This window comes from Typopeltis vanoorti, chromosome 6, assembly GCF_054136105.1.
Source record: "Typopeltis vanoorti isolate ZY-2024b chromosome 6, IOZ_Tvanoo_1.0, whole genome shotgun sequence".
Taxonomy (NCBI): Eukaryota; Metazoa; Arthropoda; class Arachnida; order Uropygi; family Thelyphonidae; genus Typopeltis; species Typopeltis vanoorti.
In genome coordinates, this window is record NC_143554.1 from 61,438,281 (window position 1) to 61,459,814 (window position 21,534).

Here is a 21,534-nt window from a genome sequence, read left to right on the forward strand (position 1 = left end):
TGGCCCGTAATGCCATTGCTTCAACTGACAATCAACTACTTTATGACACACGTTTAACACTGAAAAAATCAAGATTGCTCATCTTGCCCAATCTCTAAACAAAATTCTATGTTGGTCTCGGGAGGGGGGGATTTTGTCTTCAGATTATGCAATCCTCAGCCTACGTACTTTTATTAAATATGCTATAGAGCAGTGCTTTCCAAACTGTGGGCCGTAGGTTTTGTTGAGGGGGGCGTGAAATAATGAAAACAAATTGAAAATGTTTTAAGACTAAGTAGAATTTTTTATCTTAAAAGAAACGTATTTAATTTTTATTATTTATTATTTCTTTTTTTGTTATTTTTTATATTTTAATTGAAAAAAAAATCACACATTGGTGCGGGTTCACAAATTTTGCTTCCTCCGTATTTCGGCGCTTAATATATGTAAATATATTAAGCTTAATAATTAGTAAATATATGCTTATTCATATAAGTTGCATTTCAAAGCAGAAATCTAAGAATTTCAGTTTCAAATATTTCACCTGATATTGACTTTTTGTGTAGCAGTATTGAAACCCATTCATCACATTAAATTGTTATTAAACTTCTTTTAAGTTTTTAATTCTTTCTTTATTACTAATAACTTACTTTTCATGTGCTTGTACTGCAAATGTGCAATAACAATATACCTGTCTATATAAAAATATGAGATAATGTGCCATGTCAGATGTGTAGGTGAGATGCTAAAAATGTAATATTTGCATTTGATTTTTGCAATATTCGCTGTGTATGTTTTGTATTGAATATAAATACAATAAATATTATAATAATATACGTCTATATTACGATTTTTTTTTTCGAGGGACGACGAGTAATATTTTAATTTTTCCAAAGGGATTGACATTCCTTGACATCCAGAAGTTTGGGAAGAACTACTATAGAGGAATATCGGATGATACGGAATATCATGTGTAAGCGTGTGTAAAATTGTATTCCGTATTACTTGAAGTTTCTCTACGAAATGTATTACCAACATTTCGTACGTTTACTGAAATTTTGGATGCACAACGGACATAAAAGAAGTATGTTTTTCATTAAATTGGGCTTTATTTGGTGTAATCATCTTTTCTAGCGTATAAGATGACATAAGACAGAGAGAGAGAGAGAGAGAGAGAGAGAGAGAGAGATTCATTACACTAAGATTAGTTAGTGACTCGATATTATCTTACTGGTCGGATAGTAAAGCTGTAACGAATAACATGTCAATCTCTCTACTCTCTGTATATGAATTTTTTTTTTTTTTTTGAAAATAAAGGGCTAACTCTGTTGGTCCTTTATTTTCAAATGACTGCGAGATACAACTCTGGACTGCAAGAGAGCGAATACAAAAGCGTTAACATTTTGTGCAGCTAGAGAACTGGGAAGGACTGCACTGAGTGATGAATCCTGGGTGACGTCATTTCATTCGGACAAAAAAAAAAAAAAAAAAAGCAAGAATACTGCAATAACGCATGACATGTATCTGCCGTAACAGTGAAGGCACTGGCGGTGGAAATGACTCTTGGCACGTTTTCTTGGCTCTTCTTATACCTTCCCCTCCCCGACACCTGTAATAAAGAGCCCTACTTCAATACCGTCTAGAGAAGTACACCCCCAGCCCTAATGGCCATTTCACCTGCGCGTAATAGACATACGTAACAGGATAAAGCAACATGTCATGGAATCGCGTGCAGGAATGGTTTCAAAAACATGATGGATTGGTCTCATCCATCAGTTTCGATCTTCTGTGATGCAAAGAGGCATCTAAGATTTGGTTTATCATTCTGCCTGTTAGGGTATGTGATAACTATGAAGTGTTTCGGGCTTACGCAATCAATTCTATTTAGCATGCAAAGTAGAAATGATACAATCCTTCATTTAGATTTATAGAGATAAATCTAGAAAGCAACTGCCACATTAATCCACCAGTAACTTTGTAATTATAAGATGAAATATTTCATTATGTAGACTAAGAAGTTTTCCTTAGTAAGTAGTAGAACTTACCTCTCCATTGCAGAAGCAGAATAAGAGAGAGACGCAGAATCCCTGCAAAGAAAATTAATAATTACAAAGATCTTTTCCCCTGTGAAATCTTTAAAATTCATGCACATTAGAACATTTATATTTTTAAGTTTCTTCCTTTTGTAAGTTATTCTTTCTTAAATACGAAGAATTTATAGTCTATAGTCTTTATTACTATAAAGAATAAATAGCTATAAATAAATAAATATAAAGTTACTAACCTGTAGTGAGGTTACGATAGCTGAAATGGTTTCGTACACTTTCTCTCCATACGACATTGGTTCAGGACGGAAAGGGATCAGAAGATAATGAAGACCCAAAAGAGGGATTAAAATCACAGTGGCTCGTACTGCTTTTCTGTACCACAGGATAAAAAATAAAAGTAGCATGTTTAAAGGCCAGTGAACGAGACTGCGCACTGCGTGTTTTGCATCCAACAATATCGTTTCATAATTACATGAATTTATCAGTTCACATAAATATGGAAATTAAAGTTCAGAAATTTCTATTTATAATACGGCAATACTTGAACGTCATAGCATGTTATGCTGTTTAAGTGATTATCGCTTGGTGATTATCTCATTATGCCTACTTAGTAATTATTATATATGATCTACAGCAAACCCTTACTGTGCTATGAAAGGAAACCTAGCAAATCAAGTTATTAAAAGCAATTATTTATGGCCCACTCCTGCATGTTACAGATTCAATTAATTCAACAAGTTCAACTGTTAGCAATTTATTTATCAATCTGCCGATCACTACGGTCTCGGCAGGAAATCTTCCACTCTTGCAAAACTCTCAAAAACATGAAAACAAGCAAGATTTCATCAAAGATCATTTTAAATTGGATTGAGGCCAAAGATGAGGCAGAGATGCCAGAGGAACAAGGTTTTAGGAAAGGAAAGGGTACCAGAGATCAGATTCTTTGTCTTACTCAGATCATAGAAAAGTATAAAGAGTTTAGACGCCCTATGTTAATGTTAATGTGTTTCACAACCTATTCCAAACCTTTTAACTGAACAGCATGCGAAACTGTGGGAAGTGATGAAAACAACGGGGTTTCCTTAACACACTATCAGGTTGATTGCTAACTTGTACAGTAAGCAAGAAGCCACACTAAAAGCAGGTGTTGGATTCACTGATTGGTTTCAGGCAGGCGTGAGCGTCAAGCAATGATGCCTACTTTCTCCTTATGTCTTCAGTATCTATGCTGAGGACCACATGCGTGAAGCACTGGATGAACGTAAGACAGGAATTAGGATAGGTGGTAGATTGATCAGTCATCTGAGGTATGGTGATGATATGGTACTCCTTTGTAACGACATGGAAGAACTATGACCAATTCTCGACAAAGTTAACAAGAGCAGTAATAACAGAGGACTTCAACTCAATCCTAGCAAGACAAAGATGGTTCTAAAAGGAAATACAAACAGGAAAGCTCTTGAGAAACAAGTGTACCTTAATGGAAAAAGAATTGAGGAAGTCAGCAAGTTTGAGTATCTAAGATCCATTATTAATGTGAAGAATTGCTGTTCAGAAGACGTCAGAAAAAGGTTAGGAATGACTAAAACATCAGTCAGAGACCTGTCTAAAATCTGGAAGGATGGATCTATCTCCATGGGAAAAAAGTTGAGGATTTTGGATGCAGTTGTTTTTCCAACAGCGACTTATGGATGTGAGACTTGGAACCTAAAGAAGTCAGATAAGAAAAGAATAGCTGCTTTTGAGATGTTGTGTTACAGAAGGGAGTTGAGGATATCATATACTGAAAGGCGTACAAATGAATGGGTATTAGAAAAGATTAGTAGAACGTTAAGGCTCCTTAAGAATATTGACAGAAGAAAGTTTGAATATTTTGGACACATTGAAAAGAAGGAGGACTTCTCAGAACAGCAATTGAAGATTAAGTTCCTGGAAAAAGAAGAAGGGGTAGATCGTCAATGAGGTAGATAGATAGTGTGTCTGGAATGACTGATCGAGTTGAAGCTTCCAGAAAAGCACCAACAGGACTTCCTGGCAAGGACTGGTGTGTGTGTGTGGTATATCACCCAGCAGCTGAGTCTAATTTGATTATGTCTAATGAATAAACGGATGGACCTATCGAAGTGGGTAATTCAAGTAATGCTCTACAAAGAAAAGCATTACGTGGTAGATAGTCAAGAGTAGCTTGGGCTTCCCAAGATGCAAAAATTAGTTCCATCAACCTTGTGCAATTCATTGTGCTATTTTCTCTTCTCACAATGAATAATACGAAAATAGTGCTCTTTCGGATGTTCATCAAGAACCTTAAGTTCAACGACTGCAGCAGATTAAACTCGAAGTCATCCGAGCAGATGATGGGCAAACTACGCAGTCTGGGTTCAAGAGTGTTTCAAACTTTAGCAAGGTCGCGACCAGAGAGATTGCAGCCTGCTGGAAACTATTGCTTGAATACGATGAAATTTATTGCAACCACCTTATACAATGCTCATGCAAATGACTGCAAGTTGTACTAGCCATGCTGCGAGTCTCAGATGTTGAACGGGATTGCGATAGTCTAATGTTTGTCATTCATATTATAAATTTGAATCTTGTTGTAGTCATCAAACACAGTAACGAAGGAAAAGAGAGAATCAGAGCAAAGTGCTAATATTGCGTAGAGAAAATATGATTGTAATAATATATATATATATATATATATATATATATATATAATTCAGTGAGAAACTGAATTTCGCAATATATATTAAGAATATGCTATTTATTTCAAAATTTGTAAAAGTTAAAACCAGATTAATAAGACAAACATGCAGCATAGAATTAATATAATAAAAATAAAGACATAAAATAGCAATTTTTGATAATATTTTAATACAGTGAACAAATACCTTGTTTGATTGGTGTCCGGAGAGTTTACCGCCCTCAGTTTAATCACCAGAACACGAATGATATTGATGAGGAAAACAAGATTGAGCTATTTTCAAAAACAAATAGAAACTTATGATATTTATTACGAACATAAAGAAAAAATAAATAGAAAAACATTCCGAAAAATATGTCAAATGTTATTGTGCGAGAACAATTTAAATAAAAGATATTTTACAGTATATATAGCCTGTACTTAGCTACTAAATGAGCGGTTAGAATAGAATAATAATGGTTTGATGTAAAATATAATATTCGATAATGTTGCATATTATTTCCAATGTTACTCATCATCTATGTGGATAATGTTATATAAAAAAGGGACGTTAAACCCGATATCAAAACTTAATCTCAGCTCTTTATTTAATGAAGATGTTATATGCTTAAATAATTCCGGTACACGTTAGCAAGATTCCTTATCCAAATTGAAGATGCCAACTCCTGTAACAAATCTGGTTTAAAAATCAGACAATAAAAGGACTATACGAGAAAAAGCAGAATAGGCACATGGAAAATTTGACTAATTATCAATGGACAGCTTATAGAACAAGTAATAATTTTATTTATTCAGGCATAATTTTTAGAGAAGACCACAGAATAAGCAAAAGCTTATATGGGGGGGGAGGGAATCAAATCAATACATATATATAGAATAAGAGAGAGAGAGAGAGAGAGAGAGAGATTAGTCAAATACTACACTAAGACGATGTTCAAACTAGTTAAACTAGTTTTAACTTACAAATTTGACATTTGGGTTAGAAATGTTGATCAAAGACTGGAGACCACAGATATCAGATTTTTGCTAAAAATTAGGAAACAGATAACACCAATAGTAGGATCGTATTAGAACTGAAGATATCAAGAAGAAACTTAACATTGTGAGTACTCATAAAAGTGTAAGCAAAGGCAGTCTAATATGGTATGGCACTTAAGCAGAATGGGAGAAAAAAAAAACAAGTGTTGTTTTATTAGAATGATAAAGAAAACAAAAATCAGAGAACAATGAAAGATCTACACGGACTGATACATTTAGAAGTGCGTTAGAAGACTGAAATATTATATCTGATGATACTGGAGGTTTGACCAATACCAGCATAATTTGGAGAAAAACTGTTCATAACAAGCTAATAATAATGCAAACATAATCATGTGTACTGTCATAGTAGTTTGTGCACTCCCATGAGGGTACACATCTGAAATGCCGATGAAGAAGAGATATTCCACAGTAATGATTTCCAGTCCTTCTGCTCGTACGATATCTAAACATTAAATAATCCTTAGAGCACTCCCCCCCCCCCCTTTTTTTTTTAATAAATTGCATATTGTACAATATCTCTTATTGTAGAATTATTTCTGAAACAAGCTGTTAATATTATTAATATTACCATACTTGAATTACTTGATTTCTAAAATGATCCTTATCTTATTTATAATTTCTTTTCTTTATTTATTTATCTTTTCAAATGATATAAAAATATCGAGTTACACATTAACCACTCTTTTCCCTTTCACTTTTAACGGTGAACATGCGAGTACATCGAATCAAGCGTAACTTTCTTTTATTATCGAAGGTCACCTTTCTAGAATTACTTCGGTTCTATAAGTAAGAAATTCTTTTGGCTACAAAGAGTGAAGGCTGCCTCAAAGCTTACAAGTTCTTTTAAAGCGATAGTCTTGTAGACTTCTGAATGGGTGATAATCTGATGATGCAATTCGTCCCTTCCGTATTCAGAGGGCGGAACATGGAGTAGCCAAAGAATGACATTTTTCTTGCAATGCACCTTTAAAACACTGCTTTAGCGAGGAGAGGAGGTTTTGAATGTGAGGGTTTTGTTGGCTAAGACAGTTGTTTCAAAATATACCATACGTTTATTGAATGAAACGAAGAGGGGGAAACCTTTGTAAGATGATGGCCAGCTCACCATTGTAGTCAGTGGACTTTTCGCCACTGTCGACAAAGTCAAACATCGTTATAAAATCACCCACATTTTATATCCTCAAATAGGACGCTCATTATTAGATATGATGAGATTAGGTTAGAAATTGTGTGTGTGTGTGTGTGTGTGTGTGTGTGTGTGTGTGTGTGTGTGTGTGTGTGTGTGTGTGTGTGTGTGTGTGTGTGTGTGTGTGTGTGTGTGTGTGTGTGTGTGTGTGTGCGTGCGTGCGTGCGTGCGTGCGTGTGTGTGTGTGTGTGTGACACCAGCATATAATTAAATTATTCAGAAAAGCGTAATCACTGCCGCCATCACGACTCTACTCTACTCTAAGAATTCTCACCATTTAACAGGAAAGAAATACCCCAAAATATATTGGAAAATTAGTACAGCAATCTATAGAAGAAAAAAAAACTGTATGTTTGAGTGACATCAGCATATAATTAAATTATTCGGAAAACCCTAAACACGGCCGCCATCACGACTCTACTCTACTCTAAGAATTCTCACCATTTAACAGGAAAGAAATACTCCATAATGAATTGGAAATTAGTACACCCATCTATAGACAACCAAACAAAACATGACGACAATGACGAACGTGTGTTCACCCTGGGAAATTCCAAGATATCTTATTCAAAAACATTGCCCACAATTCCATAGCTAAACCAAAACGCCATGTGATATCACAGAGAGACATATGTTCCCGAGAAATTTCCAAACACATAACGTCACGATTCTTATCTCTAAATATCTCCCACAAGGCAAAAAACGAACCAAACACACCACGTGATGTCCCTGACAGACGAGGGTCCCAGCGAAATTCCAAACTCTATAAAAACACACATCCACGTCACGATTCCTTATCTTATCTTGATCTTGTCAGTAGTGTCCCACCAATCACGACAGGATTCCTTATCCACTAATATATCTCCCTATTCCATTCAAAACAATAACGTCACTTATTTACAACTAACAAATGACGTCACTTATTTAGAACTAACAAATGACGTCACTTATCTTCATCTGATAACAACAAACATTCACGTCACGATTCCTTATCTTATCTTAATTTTGATCTTGTCACTAGTGCACCACCAATCACAACACGAATCCTTATCTCTACCATCACCCATAATTCCATACGCGAACGAAAACACAAGAACTCACGTCACTGAAACATATTCCCCCAGGGAAATTCCAAACATTCCAATCTCATGACGCCACGCCCACAATGACGTCATCTTCTTATCAACCAATGACGTCACGATTCCTTATCTTATCTTATCTTGATCTTGTCACTAGTGGCTCCCATACTCATATGCCTGGAAAGGAGTGTCCTGGGTTCGATTCCCGTTGCCGACGTGATGAGCTTAAGAATCTTCCTCGTACATAGTCAAGTTAGCCGGTTTTCGGCGTAGACTGCAGGGTTTTCTCCTCAGTTTATCTAAGGTTTTTCCTCCTGTAAACCGGCCCTGTGAACACACGCACCTACAGCCATAGAATATATCGGGAGGCATAGAACTAGTCACCTTATCCTCGGGACGGGTACGACCTACAAGGGCTTAAGATAGTTCTGTAACAGGCCAGTAGGCCTAGCACGCAGAAGGAAGAAGAAGTGTTGTAAACAGTACATTTTTATTGATCAATAAGATTATCTCGTTCCATCATATGGATAATCTAGTTTTCAGTCTTTTTTTCGAGACCTTGCAAAACACGATTAAGAATGAAGTTGTTCAAATTGAGTTTCTTGAAAAGTATTTGAAGAGTTACAGCAGGATTCTCTTAAAGTACAATTAAGAACAAGTCATTGTCAAACTAAAGATGTCTGCCAGGACTGCTATAACAATTCATGGGATAAACCGCATTCATTAGATTTGAACTTTTGGAATCATTGCCGGCATTTTTAGCATTCACATCTTTTTCACGATAAATATTTTAAATGCCTTGAAGCGGTTGCAGATGCACTGTTACATTTCTTGAATTCTTAGGGTAGTATGTCATCATCATCATCATCATCATGCTTGTCAAGGATTTAGGCCTAGAGTGGCCTGTTCCGGCCTTAGAAGTCATCGTTTAAGAGGACGTCCTAGTTTCCTTTTTCCTGGCTTGCACTTTAAGGCTTGTTTTGGTAATCTTTCTGTTTTCATTCTTTGAACGTGTTCCATCCATTTATGTTTATATTTTTTAATTTTTTCTATTACTTGTTCTTGGTTTAATTCTTTCATAATTTCTTCATTTCTTTTTGATCAAATAGAACAGTGGTTTTCAATATTTTTCATAATATAGCACACGTAGACTAATTATTAAAAATCTGTACCACACTAAAAATATATTCTTTTCATTTTTTGACGATCAGGCAAAAAATAGGCATAATTTTGATTGATTTACATACAGAAGATATTAATAATAGTAATTACTTATCCTTTTTGGGAGCTTCAAGGAAATAAATGTGCAAGTAACGACATTTCTTTCTTTCAGTTAATTTGTTTTCACAAATCTCGCGGCACACCTGAAGACCTTTCGCGGCACACCGGTTGAAAATCGCTGAAATAGAGTATACTTTGCAGTTTTTCTCAAAAAATCCATTTCAGCTGTTATTAATCTTTGTATTTTTGTTTTATTGCCCAGATTTCACTTCAATACATTAGGACTGATAGGACTAATGTATTGTATACTTTTAGCCTCATTTGTTTTTGTACTAGGTTAGGTTTAAATATAGAATTAATTACACCTGTTATTTTCAAATATTTCGCAATTTTTACGTTTATATCTTTATCATTTTCATATGTAATCATACAACCTAGGTAGTTAAATGAATTCACCTGTTCTGAGATCTTGTTATCTATTACTATTTTAGTTCTAGCTGAATCTTGTTCTTTAAAAGCCATAATTTTTTATATTTTTCTGTTGATATTATCATTCCATAATCTTTGGCATCTCGTTTAAATTTAAAATACGGATCTTTCTGTAAGTTATCTTCAGAATTAGTAATAATTATTTGTTCGTCGGCAAAAAAGGAGAGTGTTTAAGTTCACAATAGGAGAAGGTTTAATACTTTGATGGAAAATTTTTATTCCATTTTATTATTATTTCATTTAGATAAATATTAAAAAGAGTTGCCGAAAGGGGACATCCCTTCAGGACTCCTTGGCTTATCTCTCTTGTATATGATAGCTCATGATTTAATCTTATTTGTACAGTATTTGATTATTTTCATATATACTTAGATTTTAGAATATTATTTGGTATTTGTCTTTTAATACGTTAAATAAAACGCTTCTTTTAACTTTGTCAAATGTTTTTCAAAGTCCATAAATGTAATGTGTGTTTCTAAGTTGTATTCTCTTCTTTTCTCTATTATTAATTTTAGACAAAAGGCCGGGTCTACACATGATCGTCCTTTTCTAAATCCATTCTGTGCTTCTAAAATAAACTTTTCAGAATATTTTATTAGTTTTTTTTTTTATAATTCTGCTATATATTTTATAACAGGAATTAGAATACTTATACCTCTATAATTTTTAGGATCATCTCTATTACCTTTTTTAAAGATAAGGATCCCAATTGCTTTTTTCCATTCTATTGGTGGGTTACTATTGAATAGATTTTTTTTAAAAATAATAGGAGCCTTTCTTTGAACCTTATTCCTGCATATATAGAATTATATACTTGTGTATTTCTCACACTCCTTGATTCTTTGAGAATATGTGAACCAGTGGCGACCCGTACATAAGCACTGCGACACTGCAGCAACCCCCCAAGAAAAAAATGAAAAAATTAAATTTTGTTTGTGTTTATAAATAATAACAATGCTTACAACATTATATAAATGCAGTACAACATGTTAAAGGTTATTACAGCTTATGCTTTGACATTCATTGAATAGTTAATAATTGGAATTGTTCGATTATAGATACAAGGCTGAATTATGATGAGTTATGTTGAAAATATGAAAAGAATTACATTTTTTCAATTATCGTTACACGAAACAAATACACTGCGATCTAACGCCGATATTCGTTTGCACTTGTCATTGATACGAAACTTTTATTATTGGTGTTTGTTCGTGGTGAGGATGAAATATTTTTAATAAAGCAATTTTTAATATGTAAATTTATTTATTAATAAATTCGTTACTGATTAGGAAAAAAAAGTTTTTTTTTTTTTTTTTTTTTGTATATGCCCACTTAAAATTTTCACCGGCCGCCACTGATGTGAACACAAAAACTCTGTTGATAACTAATGATTAATATCGAAGCATATTAACGTAGCACCATTCCATGTGATGTAACTGTATAGATCTTTAGACAAGATACATGCTTGGCGACATAGAAAAACAACGCTTTTTCTGCGAGCAACTCAATCTAGCTATAGTACCGAATCACATTATTCCATCAAACATGATTTGGATAATATATTGACTCCAATATCCCTACAAGGTAAACAACTTTATAGACCATACAGTTCATAAAATTTATTTGCAGAGTTTAGCCAGATGATCAATAGTTACAAATTACTCAGAAAACGTGATCGATATAACAGCCCTATAGAACTACTATATGTCAAATAATAACCAATATTCCGTTAACAATCACTGCGATTCTGATACACAGAAAAGCGTACCACAAATTGAAACATCTACTAGCAACTTTATATAAATTAATAACCTACATGACTTACATAAGCTAATGAATTACTAACGGACATGCTTTATGTATAATTACATACGCTGAAACATTACAGAGTATTTGGATTAATATAAACTATCAATGGCAAAAATATAAATGAACATGCTCAAAAAGATAACCTGTATTACATTTCTAGTATGGTATTTTAATTAAAAAAAAAATTGTGTCATCGTCTGCTAAGTTACATCGTTTTCTACGTTCTTTAAATTATGGTTCGTCTTATGTAACGGCAAACGGTATTTCGTAAGTCAAAAACCTTTAGGTAGATAAAACTACACGTGAACCGAAATAAGTTTCATTTAAAAGGTTTCTTTACCTCTGGGATTACGTAGAAAGAAACTAGATGCCAATTTTAGACGGAAAACACAAATGTAACGATCAGTTAATAAAATTTATCGAACCGCAGCGACATCTTCAAAGTGATTAATAAACGTAATGTCGCATCGATTTTCTCCGAGATAAAAAAAATAAAGTAAATCATCGCAGGTCGTTACTGAGTCGTTGACTGATAACCAACTAGTGCAGATATTAGTTTTGCGTCTAAAAGGTAATAAAAAAAAAGTAAGGCGGAATTCGAATGCGATCATTTCTGAGATTTTTAATTATTACTTCCTTTAAAAAAAATTCAAATTGATTCGTGAATAATTCCAAAACAGGAGAGAAAGAAGAGGAGAGAAACTGTTCTAAAATATGTATATAACAGTTGATTGGCTAAATATTTGCGTGAATAATTAAATAATTATTCACGTAAATAATTAAACATGACCCTTGCGTCATGTTTAATTATATTAAACATGACGCAAGGGTCAAATCAGATTTTTAAAAAATCCAAAGACTTTTTACTCCTTTAAAACAATATTTTTAATACTTTTCCTGTAAATTACAACACGGTGATTTAGTGAAAACACAAAAAAATACTCCTATGGTTTTTGGTAGGCCATTATGCATCTATAACCTTTCAAGCACCCTTAGATTTCATAACCGCTGTTCAACAGGGTGGTTAGCCCTACACTGGAACAACTGCTTGTGTTCTGCAGGCCTTGGCTATTATACGAGAAGAAAAACCCGAGTTTCCGGGAGGTAAAAAAACCCTTACAACTTCTGTATAAGACCAACTAACTCACTTTCCAATGAAAGCCCTGATAGAGGTTCTTGGCATCGTAGACGGGGCTGGAAACCATATCTTTCCAACCGAAGGACATCTCCGAAACTGACTGAGTTACGGAGGATTATAATTTGACGGTTATCAGCATTAAAACGAAGTGGAACATGTTTTTTTTTTTTTTTTTTAATTTTTAATGTCATCTCTTTCTCAATATAAATTCAAATCACGTGGTTATTAATTGTTAATATGAAATCATTAATAATAGGCTTATAAATCATGATTAGCAACCGAAGAATATGAAAAATTATATCTTCGAATAACAAGAAAATGATATAAATGCAAAATGGCGACTTCAGATGAATTGTTGCGATTTATACGTAATTTGAATTGGTTTCCAAAAGTTTTGGAAAGTCTTTACGCTCACGTGTAAAATTTGTTTTGAAATTTCACTGCGGTGAAATATGAGCAATAGAAAAATTAATTACCATTTTGACAAATGGCGCTCGGGAATCGACAGTCAGCGGAAGTTTTTTTTTTTTTTTTTTTTTTCATTTCTTTTGATAGAAATGCGGAGATAATTACGGCCGATGACTTCGCGTCACTATCAACCGAAGCATCGTATTACTCACCGATGGAGAGTTCGAGTTCGATAAAATAGCTCACGCGCTAGAAATTTGTGTGGATGTCAAATCGTAGTTACCAAATGAATGTAAATCGATATTTTTAGAAGATATTTATTATCCCAAATATCATATATATCATAAACATAATAATAATTACTTTAATAATTTGCTGAGAAAGTATTAAAAATCGCTTGGAACGGTATATTCGAGAGAATTGTCCAAAATATATTTTTATATTATAATTTTTGTATTTCATTTCTCATAGGAGCAGTTTCAGACTTTTTTTTTTTTTTTGGATAACAAAGGTAAGAGAAGGCAAACAAAGATTTTTCTTATCAGAAAAAAATATAAGGTTGTCGGACTGTCGCTGTCTAGGTAGCAATGAAGATGACTAGGTTGTAACACCCACTTGTAACATTCCTCCTACTCATTTCACAAAGCTTGGTGCCGGAAAATCACCAGGATTTTTGCAACCCGTTCCCAAAACACTTTTCCCCATACTAATGAGCCATTTTATCATCAGCAGAACTATCGATAAGTTATTCATGTATAGGAGCAAAAGGAAGAGATCGATATCAATTATTACATCTCCAGAGAGCCAGAGATTCATTGAAGGATGACCCTGGAAAATGTGATTACTTGGTACCTATCATACCCTCTTCTTAAAAGCAGTTACTGAAGACGCATTCAAAATATCCCTTGGCGGCATTTCTGTTCACTGACTTGATGCCATGAAAAGAACCTGAACCCCACATTCTTCCTGACCACACCCTTTAGGGATGACTCCGAGTTCTCTTCTACCCTGCCATGAGCCATAAAATGTTCTCTCTCTCTCTCTCTCTCTCTTTGTGTGTGTGTGTGTGTGTGTGTGTGTGTGTGTGTGTGCGTGTGCGTGCGTGCGTGTGTGTGTGCCCAATGATGGAAGTGGCGTTTGCTTCTATAACAATGCTAGGCCGTCCAAAGAAAGACTTTTCTTTGGACGGCCTAGCATTGTTCAATTCTAGTCGATGACTGAAGGAACGTTTTTCTAAACCTTTCTTCGACCATTTCCCGACATAATCGATCTCAGGCATGGGCAAGCAGGTTTTTTTTTCTCTCCGAAACTCGGCTTTTTGTCCAGTAAACTCAAGAAACTCCATCCTTAGAACCCGCACGCTTTTCAGACAAAAGATATCGTGTTAGGGTTAGAAATCACAAGATGGCAGCACTTGTTTGGCAGTCTTTTCACCGCTCAAAATCAGTGACAATCTCGGGCCAGTAATTTCTGATTGGCTACTGGTGGAAGTTGAACTGCCCGCTCGTTCTTTCTCCAAAAGTTGGATACGGCTAAATGACCTGGCGAACTCTCTATAAGGGAATAAACGGCGTTAGCGGATACATGGCTCCATCAGATAGCATTTAGTTGCTCCATCTTCCGACAGTCCGAAATCTCCTACAGTCTATTTTAATAATCGATTCAATAATCAAAACGACTTGAAATAAATAAATAAATGGTGACATAAAAGCAACCAACCTGTTAAAGTTACTTTTGAGTGAAACGATGACTCTTACTGTATCGGAAATTTAAATTTTCCAATACAGTGCTTAAGCATTTTAAAAAATAACTCATTTTTCTTATAACTTATTTTGACTACATCTGTAGCTAAATAAAATACAGATACATAACAAATAATTTGCGTTCATTTAATTTGACTATAGAAATACATGGAATATTTATGTAGTCAATCTAGACGTCAATAGATGGCGCTAGAGCAAAGCAACATCATATCGTCTAATTTGAATGTACAAACTTCATCAATCGAAGAGAATTATTAGGAAATTATTACAAATAAATAAATGCATAATATTTTATAATTTTAGATAATTTGATATCTTTTTAAATAAAATTATTTGTAAATATCACTCCGTATGAAAAAGCTGTCATTGCCCACTACAGCAAAAGTTTACATAGCCAAAATTTCCGAGTTTTGTTTTGTTAGCACTTTTGTCGTTGGTTTTAATCTTCCTTACAAGAGTTCGCACTGTGGAGAATATTCAATTACAGAAATGCTTTTTAGCTCTTGAAGGAAGAGTTTAATGGATAAATTGATCTAAAAATAAGCACAGTTGTAGTAGAATATATAACAAACGTACAGTGAATTGTATTAATATACAAAGTTTGAAAGACGACAATACTGAATTGTGCAATATATTGAAAATTGTCTTATTCTGTAAAAATCAAGTCAGAAATATCTCATTTATACGTCTTCTATAATCACTATTCTCACAAATGTATTGGGTACATGCAGAAATAAATAAAAACATGTTTTATTGTTGGAAATCGGCAACACTTTGGTTAGTAATGACCAGCGGAAGAACTTTTTGCTAAATCCAGTAGCTGCTTTAACACTTTCATTGCCAAGCTGAAAATTGGAATTTCGTTTGGTGGGCAAATTTTTTTTATTTTTTTATTTAGTTAGCGACGTCCACGCGATACCGCGTGATCGGCCGTTTGGTGAGAACTCGCATCGCGTGATATCGTTCATTGCCAAGCTGAAAATTGGAATTTCGTTTGGCGGCCAAATTTTTTTATTTTTTTATTCAGTTAGCGACGTCCACGCGATAACGCGTGATCGGCCGTTTGGTGAGAACTCGCACCGCGCGATATCGCGTGATTGGCAATGAACGTGTTAATACTAATTTTAAAGGAAGAGTATGCTTCATCCTTCCTAAGTTCTGCCTATGAGCATGCTGTCCATAATAAGATATTATAGGCCATCCCACAAGGGTCGTGTTGGTCTTGATTTCTTCAGGAAGTTGCACACTATGAGCTCAGAATGCGAACTGCATAGCAACAGCGCTTTCTCTTCTGAAATGCTGTTAACTTTGAACTCATGGCTCGCATACAAAGACCAAAGTGAATTCCAAAAAAAAAAACGTTGATCTATGTCGCATAAAGGCACAGATGAATTCATTTTCTAACAATTTCTTTTAGATGAATGTATATGTTTATAACATGCGATTTTTTTTTTTTTTATATTCGTGTATAACAGACACGTTGCTAATTTACTCACACAGAATTTAGAAATTCCAAAAGTTATTATCATGTGCGCAGGATACCTAGCGCACACATTGAAATTTCATATTTGAATAATAATAAAAAAAAAAAAAAAACCAAAGAGGGAGGTGGACAATTGCTTCTAAGAAGGTCGCAATCAGTGTAATGTAGTGGATTACGTTTGCGAAGAAGAAGCTCCGTGCCATGGGTATTGAAAAGAGGAGTTCAGATGCCACGTGCCATTCGAGTATTATTGTTAAAAACCAAATGCACTTGATTTTACATTCAATTCACATTGTTCCTTCAGTTTTTCTTTAAAATAATCCTATAACATCCTACACACACGTGTCATCGCAAAAGCGTCTTCGAAAGTCTGTTAGGATGATGTGAATGGGAAATTCCACGCGTCGCAGATTTCACCATTCACCTCAGGCACGACCTTCTAGATCCCATAAGTCTTAGAAAAAATTAGTTTTCTACAGATACGTGAGACAGGTTGCTGTAGGAAGCAAATCTATTAAGCTTGTGGAAGGGAAAGAGGAAGAACAAAAGAAAAAAGATTACCTTCATGCAGCGACAGAGAGAGAGAGAGAGAGAGAGAGAGAGAGAGAGAGAGAGAGAGAGGGTATTGCGATAGTAGTTCGAAATCATATTCACTTTTATTGATCTTATTTAACCCAGCTCTAGTTTGGGTGTGTTGGTTATCCAGCAGCTATTTGCTTGGAGATTAGTGGAAGGAGATGCTCTTCAAACAGAACAGCCCTGGATTAGTTAGAAAGAATCAGGAAAATGTATTGCAGTACGTATTTATGTAAGCAACGCGATAGCACGGATTATCTTCAAGGCTGTTTATTACTTTTACGAAAAAATATGAGTAGAAATACAAAACGTATGAAAATATATTGAAAATGTGAGCTTTGGAAATTGATTCAATATTTGCGTGGTATCGGGAAGAACTACGGATTGCGAACTCTAGAAAGATTAATCAATATTTTACAAGTAAAATTTTCCTGTCAAAATTTGCTGACTGTCATTTTAATTGGCAATTTGGATCTTCCTTGTTCCAGTAACCTATGATATTTTCAAAAGAGATTTTTTTTTTTTTAGTTTTTCCTCAACAGCGCTCTTTTAAATACGTCACACTAATATACGACGCTAATATACGTCACAAGTTAATCTGATACTTTTTTGTCTTTGCTAGAAATGCAATGTTAAGTCACTTTTTTTAAACAAAATAAAAAAAATCTCTCAATCAAAATGCAGGAAAAAGTGACACAAAAAACCACAACCAACGAACTTTTCGCACATGTTTAGTTTTTATTAAATTAGTGATTATCTCTTTTAATTATTTCTTATCTTCTTCATCTATATTTTAAACGGTTTTTTTATTATTTTTTATTTTTTATAAATCACCTTCTAGGAGTCCATTCCAACACTTTTTTCTTATTTTTTCTAGTTAAAAGCATCCCGTTTACTTATGCATAATTAATAATCTTCTGAAACTTATATAACTAATTATCACAAAAGAAGAAGCGGTTAACAGTTTCGAGAACAACAAAAAGGTAATATTAATCTAAATGTTTTAGTTATCAATCAACTGATATGTTTTCATTGAAAGTTGATAGCAATCAACTTTCAATGAAATGGATCGAATTTTAATGGATCGAAACATAATCTATTCACTTAATTTTCTTGTAAATATTTTCCAGTTTGTAAGAAGTTCAAAAGAGATCTGAGAGAGAGAGAGAGAGAGAGAGAGAGAGAGAGAGAGCAATGAAATTGAAGTTTACTTACCAACATGGAAAAACACACAGGGCCTGAGAGAATCCACATGTAAACGCTGTCATCTATCCAGCAGCTAAAATTGAAATACACAAAATTCATCATTGGCATATATTTAAGTACAGTAGTTCATATTAATGTTTGCATCCGGAGTCACCAGAGGGTTTATTTTCTATTCGAGCTGTGATCATGCAAATTTGATCTTCCCTTTGTTGATATCGGCTTGAGAAAAATAAAAACAAGAATAAAAAAAAGGTTAATTAAGATAGGATGAATATACGAAATGCATTCAGCAGTCACTAACCTTTACCAGAAATCACGAATGGAGAATTATAATTGATCTTGGATGTTCTTATGAGGTATGTTGACATGAAACTGAAGTGTCTTAATGATATAGTAGCGAATGTTTGGAATTAATTTATTGAGTAGTTTTCACAATAAATCTTCACCCGTTAACTTTACTAGAGACGATGGTTTATGGAATACAGTTATTTATTTTCTATTTTAGAGTTCTTTTAACACTGGTAGTAAGAGAGATCATTGAGGATGCCTACTTCTTGGCAGAGTTTTGGATTACCTGTAGGCTACAAGATGTCTTACCTTCGGAACCACTTATCGTGTTGTGTTAAAGGTGAAGTTAGAAACTGCACTACCTAAGAGGACATCAACCTACATTCGATTCTGGGAAGGAATACATAAACAATGTTGTATAAACAGATGATACGAGAGCCATTATGATATGTAAAATTATAACGCAATATCTAAGACAAGAAAAACTTAACATACAGATGCAAATAAGATAAAGAAAGAGGAGATGAAAACAGTCATTTATATGTATGAGAAACTAAGACTTAAAAGCTTGACGAGAATGAGTAAGATTAGATCCTTTCATGTACAGTATATTATTCGAAGGTAGTCAAAGAAGAAAAAACTGTTGTGTGCTCATCTTCTCTGCATCTATTGCTATGCTGTTTATGGATTTGAAGGGAAGTAAGTGCTTGTTGGAGGGAAACAGAAACATTTAAAATTGGCTTATATGAAAATCCTTTGGAGACCAAATGGTAGAAAGGACCGAAGTGAATGTCTGTTGCGGTGGATTCAGATCGGATGGCAATGCCACAGAACAAAACTACTGAAATATTTACCATCTCATATGATCGTAAATAAATAGGATGGATTGGATTTTAAAAATATACTAATGGATGACAGCATGAGTCGGCATTTCAACGGAAGTGTGCATTAGATAGGATAAGGAATCGATCGATTTTTTTGTGTTTACATGTGTGTGTGTGTCATGACATTTGAACACGGCATCTACGGCATCATAAAGTCGCGTCTCGGTGTATTTCTTCAGTCGTTCATGGAAAGCTTTGCTTATCGTAATGTCAAAGAATCAGGAACGTACTTTCATTTTTACATTTTTCTAAGGATTACACCTGGAGTCACCGGAGTTTTATTTTATTTTTATTTTTAAATCAAATTGGAAAGGAAACTCCAACATCAGTTCTTGTTGTTTATGGTGGAAAATACGCCGAGATCAGCCTTTGCTATGGCTGATCAAGAAACCTCTAACCTTGGCTCAAATTCTACGATATCTGAGTGATGCTAGGGACTTGAAAATTCGACATGCTGTAACTCAAGTTCTGAATATTCTTTCTTTCTTTCTTTTATTCTTCCCCCTACTCCACTCCTTCTTTACACTTCTGCAGACACCCTACAGAGTGCATTGTGCAATCGATTTCGATCCAATTTGGAATATAGTTCTTTAACTTTACGCCTTTTAGGTTTTCCAGAAAGGTCAACCCAGTCAGACTAAATTGTAGGGAAAGATTGTAAAGGAAGAAGGCAAATAAGAAAGTAGAATGTTGTAAAGACCATTGGGATTCCTCGACTGTTTTATTCATGTTATCTAAAAAAAATGAGTGATACCTCGCAAACATGTTATATCTAAAACAAAAGCGAATTAAGTACTGAAAAAAATAAAATAAAATAAAAGGGCTGGCTGTATTTAGAAGCTATTCAACTGTTTTAATTATTAGACTGTAGATTTCCCTCTGGAATTCCAGAAGTACCAGAGCAGCACTAAAAATCAATAATAAGCAAATTAGGTATTTCTAAACTACAACCAAGTGCCTTAGTCAGTCCACTTTTTTTTCTTCTTTTTTTATTTATTAATGAAGTGTGTTTTATGAGTTTGATCACAGCGGCTTCGGGATGATGAAATGGCCGTTAACACTCGAGTGATACTCAACGAATTTGGGTGCACGTGACTTTTCTTCTTTCTCCTCGTTATAACTAGACATATTTCAATGATGGTGCTTGCTTTTACCTACCACAAACAGCATTTCAAATGAACTTCCAGCTGGAACATGCGCATACATGACGACGATATTTATTTGAAAGGAGTTGAACTTAATATGTACATTTAAGTGCTGAACTGCATCGTTTTTTTTTTTCCTAAGGTTATTCCGTCTCGAGACACTTTAATAAGATTTAATAATAGACGAAGAGTGTATGCATATTGTCAGAAATCACTCGCAAGTGTATGGAATTCTCAGTTTTTTTTCCTGACTCTAGTATCATTGTTAACCTGGAGGTTAACGATAGCGTCGAAATATGAAGTTTAATTAGTGTTTATTACAAGCCGTAAATTGCCTTTCCAATCCGAATTGTCTTCTATTCTCCTATATTTTAATTACTTTTTGTTTTGGTATTGTAATTGGAAATTCGATATATGTGGTTGACATTTTAAATGGTTATTAACCCCTTAACGTACCAATTAAAAATCAAAAGCGGTCGTTTTTCTGCCAATTTTTTGGGCGAGTTTTGGGCGAGGGTAATTTGCTAGATCAAATTCATCATTGTTTGAAAAATAATGACGAATTTGTGCAAACGCAAACGAAATAGCCAATACACGCCGTTGGCAACTTTTCTCGGCTGAAAGGAAATAGACACAAGATTGTCTAGCGTCTATATTCGGTTGTATTTATAAGTGAAACCAAAGTTCAAAATCAATTTTGGTGCAATAAATAAAAGACGTGTCACAGACGTCTTTGTATGTTAAGAGGTTAAAAGAATGGTTGAACTTCGTTCGGGTCTACAGTCATCATTTTATCCTGTTTTGTAAATGTTGGTTATTAGCTATCGAAATGGATGTTAAACAATCCATTTATCTTAATAAAACTGCGTGAATACTTTCCTGTATAACTGTTTTTAAAGTAAGTTAGAGAATCAAAGAAATTCGCACAATATCCTGTTTGTGTCATGTACACATTTCGAGAAGACTTGCATAATACTTGACAAATTCTTATTATAGCGTTTGTGTGATAAATACTTAACGCAGTTGAATGGAAATTCTACACATTCCGAGGCCTTATAAGTCACCTCTTACAATTTACACCCAAAAGGAGACG

At 34.3% G+C, this 21,534-nt stretch overlaps 1 protein-coding gene across 1 annotated transcript in view; it reads right to left on the bottom strand.

Annotated features, from left to right (window-relative positions):
- Nucleotides 1-21,534, bottom strand: part of LOC150105491 (calcitonin gene-related peptide type 1 receptor-like) — a 99,006-nt gene that overhangs the window by 2,078 nt on the left and 75,394 nt on the right. Inside the window, exons 12-15 of the mRNA XM_090393971.1 lie at nucleotides 18,134-18,197; nucleotides 4,913-4,998; nucleotides 2,264-2,399; nucleotides 2,025-2,066 (exon numbers count right to left, since the gene is read on the bottom strand). Of these exons, the coding sequence (XP_090250097.1) occupies nucleotides 2,025-2,066; nucleotides 2,264-2,399; nucleotides 4,913-4,998; nucleotides 18,134-18,197 (328 nt within the window). The remainder of the gene's footprint in view (nucleotides 1-2,024; nucleotides 2,067-2,263; nucleotides 2,400-4,912; nucleotides 4,999-18,133; nucleotides 18,198-21,534) is intronic.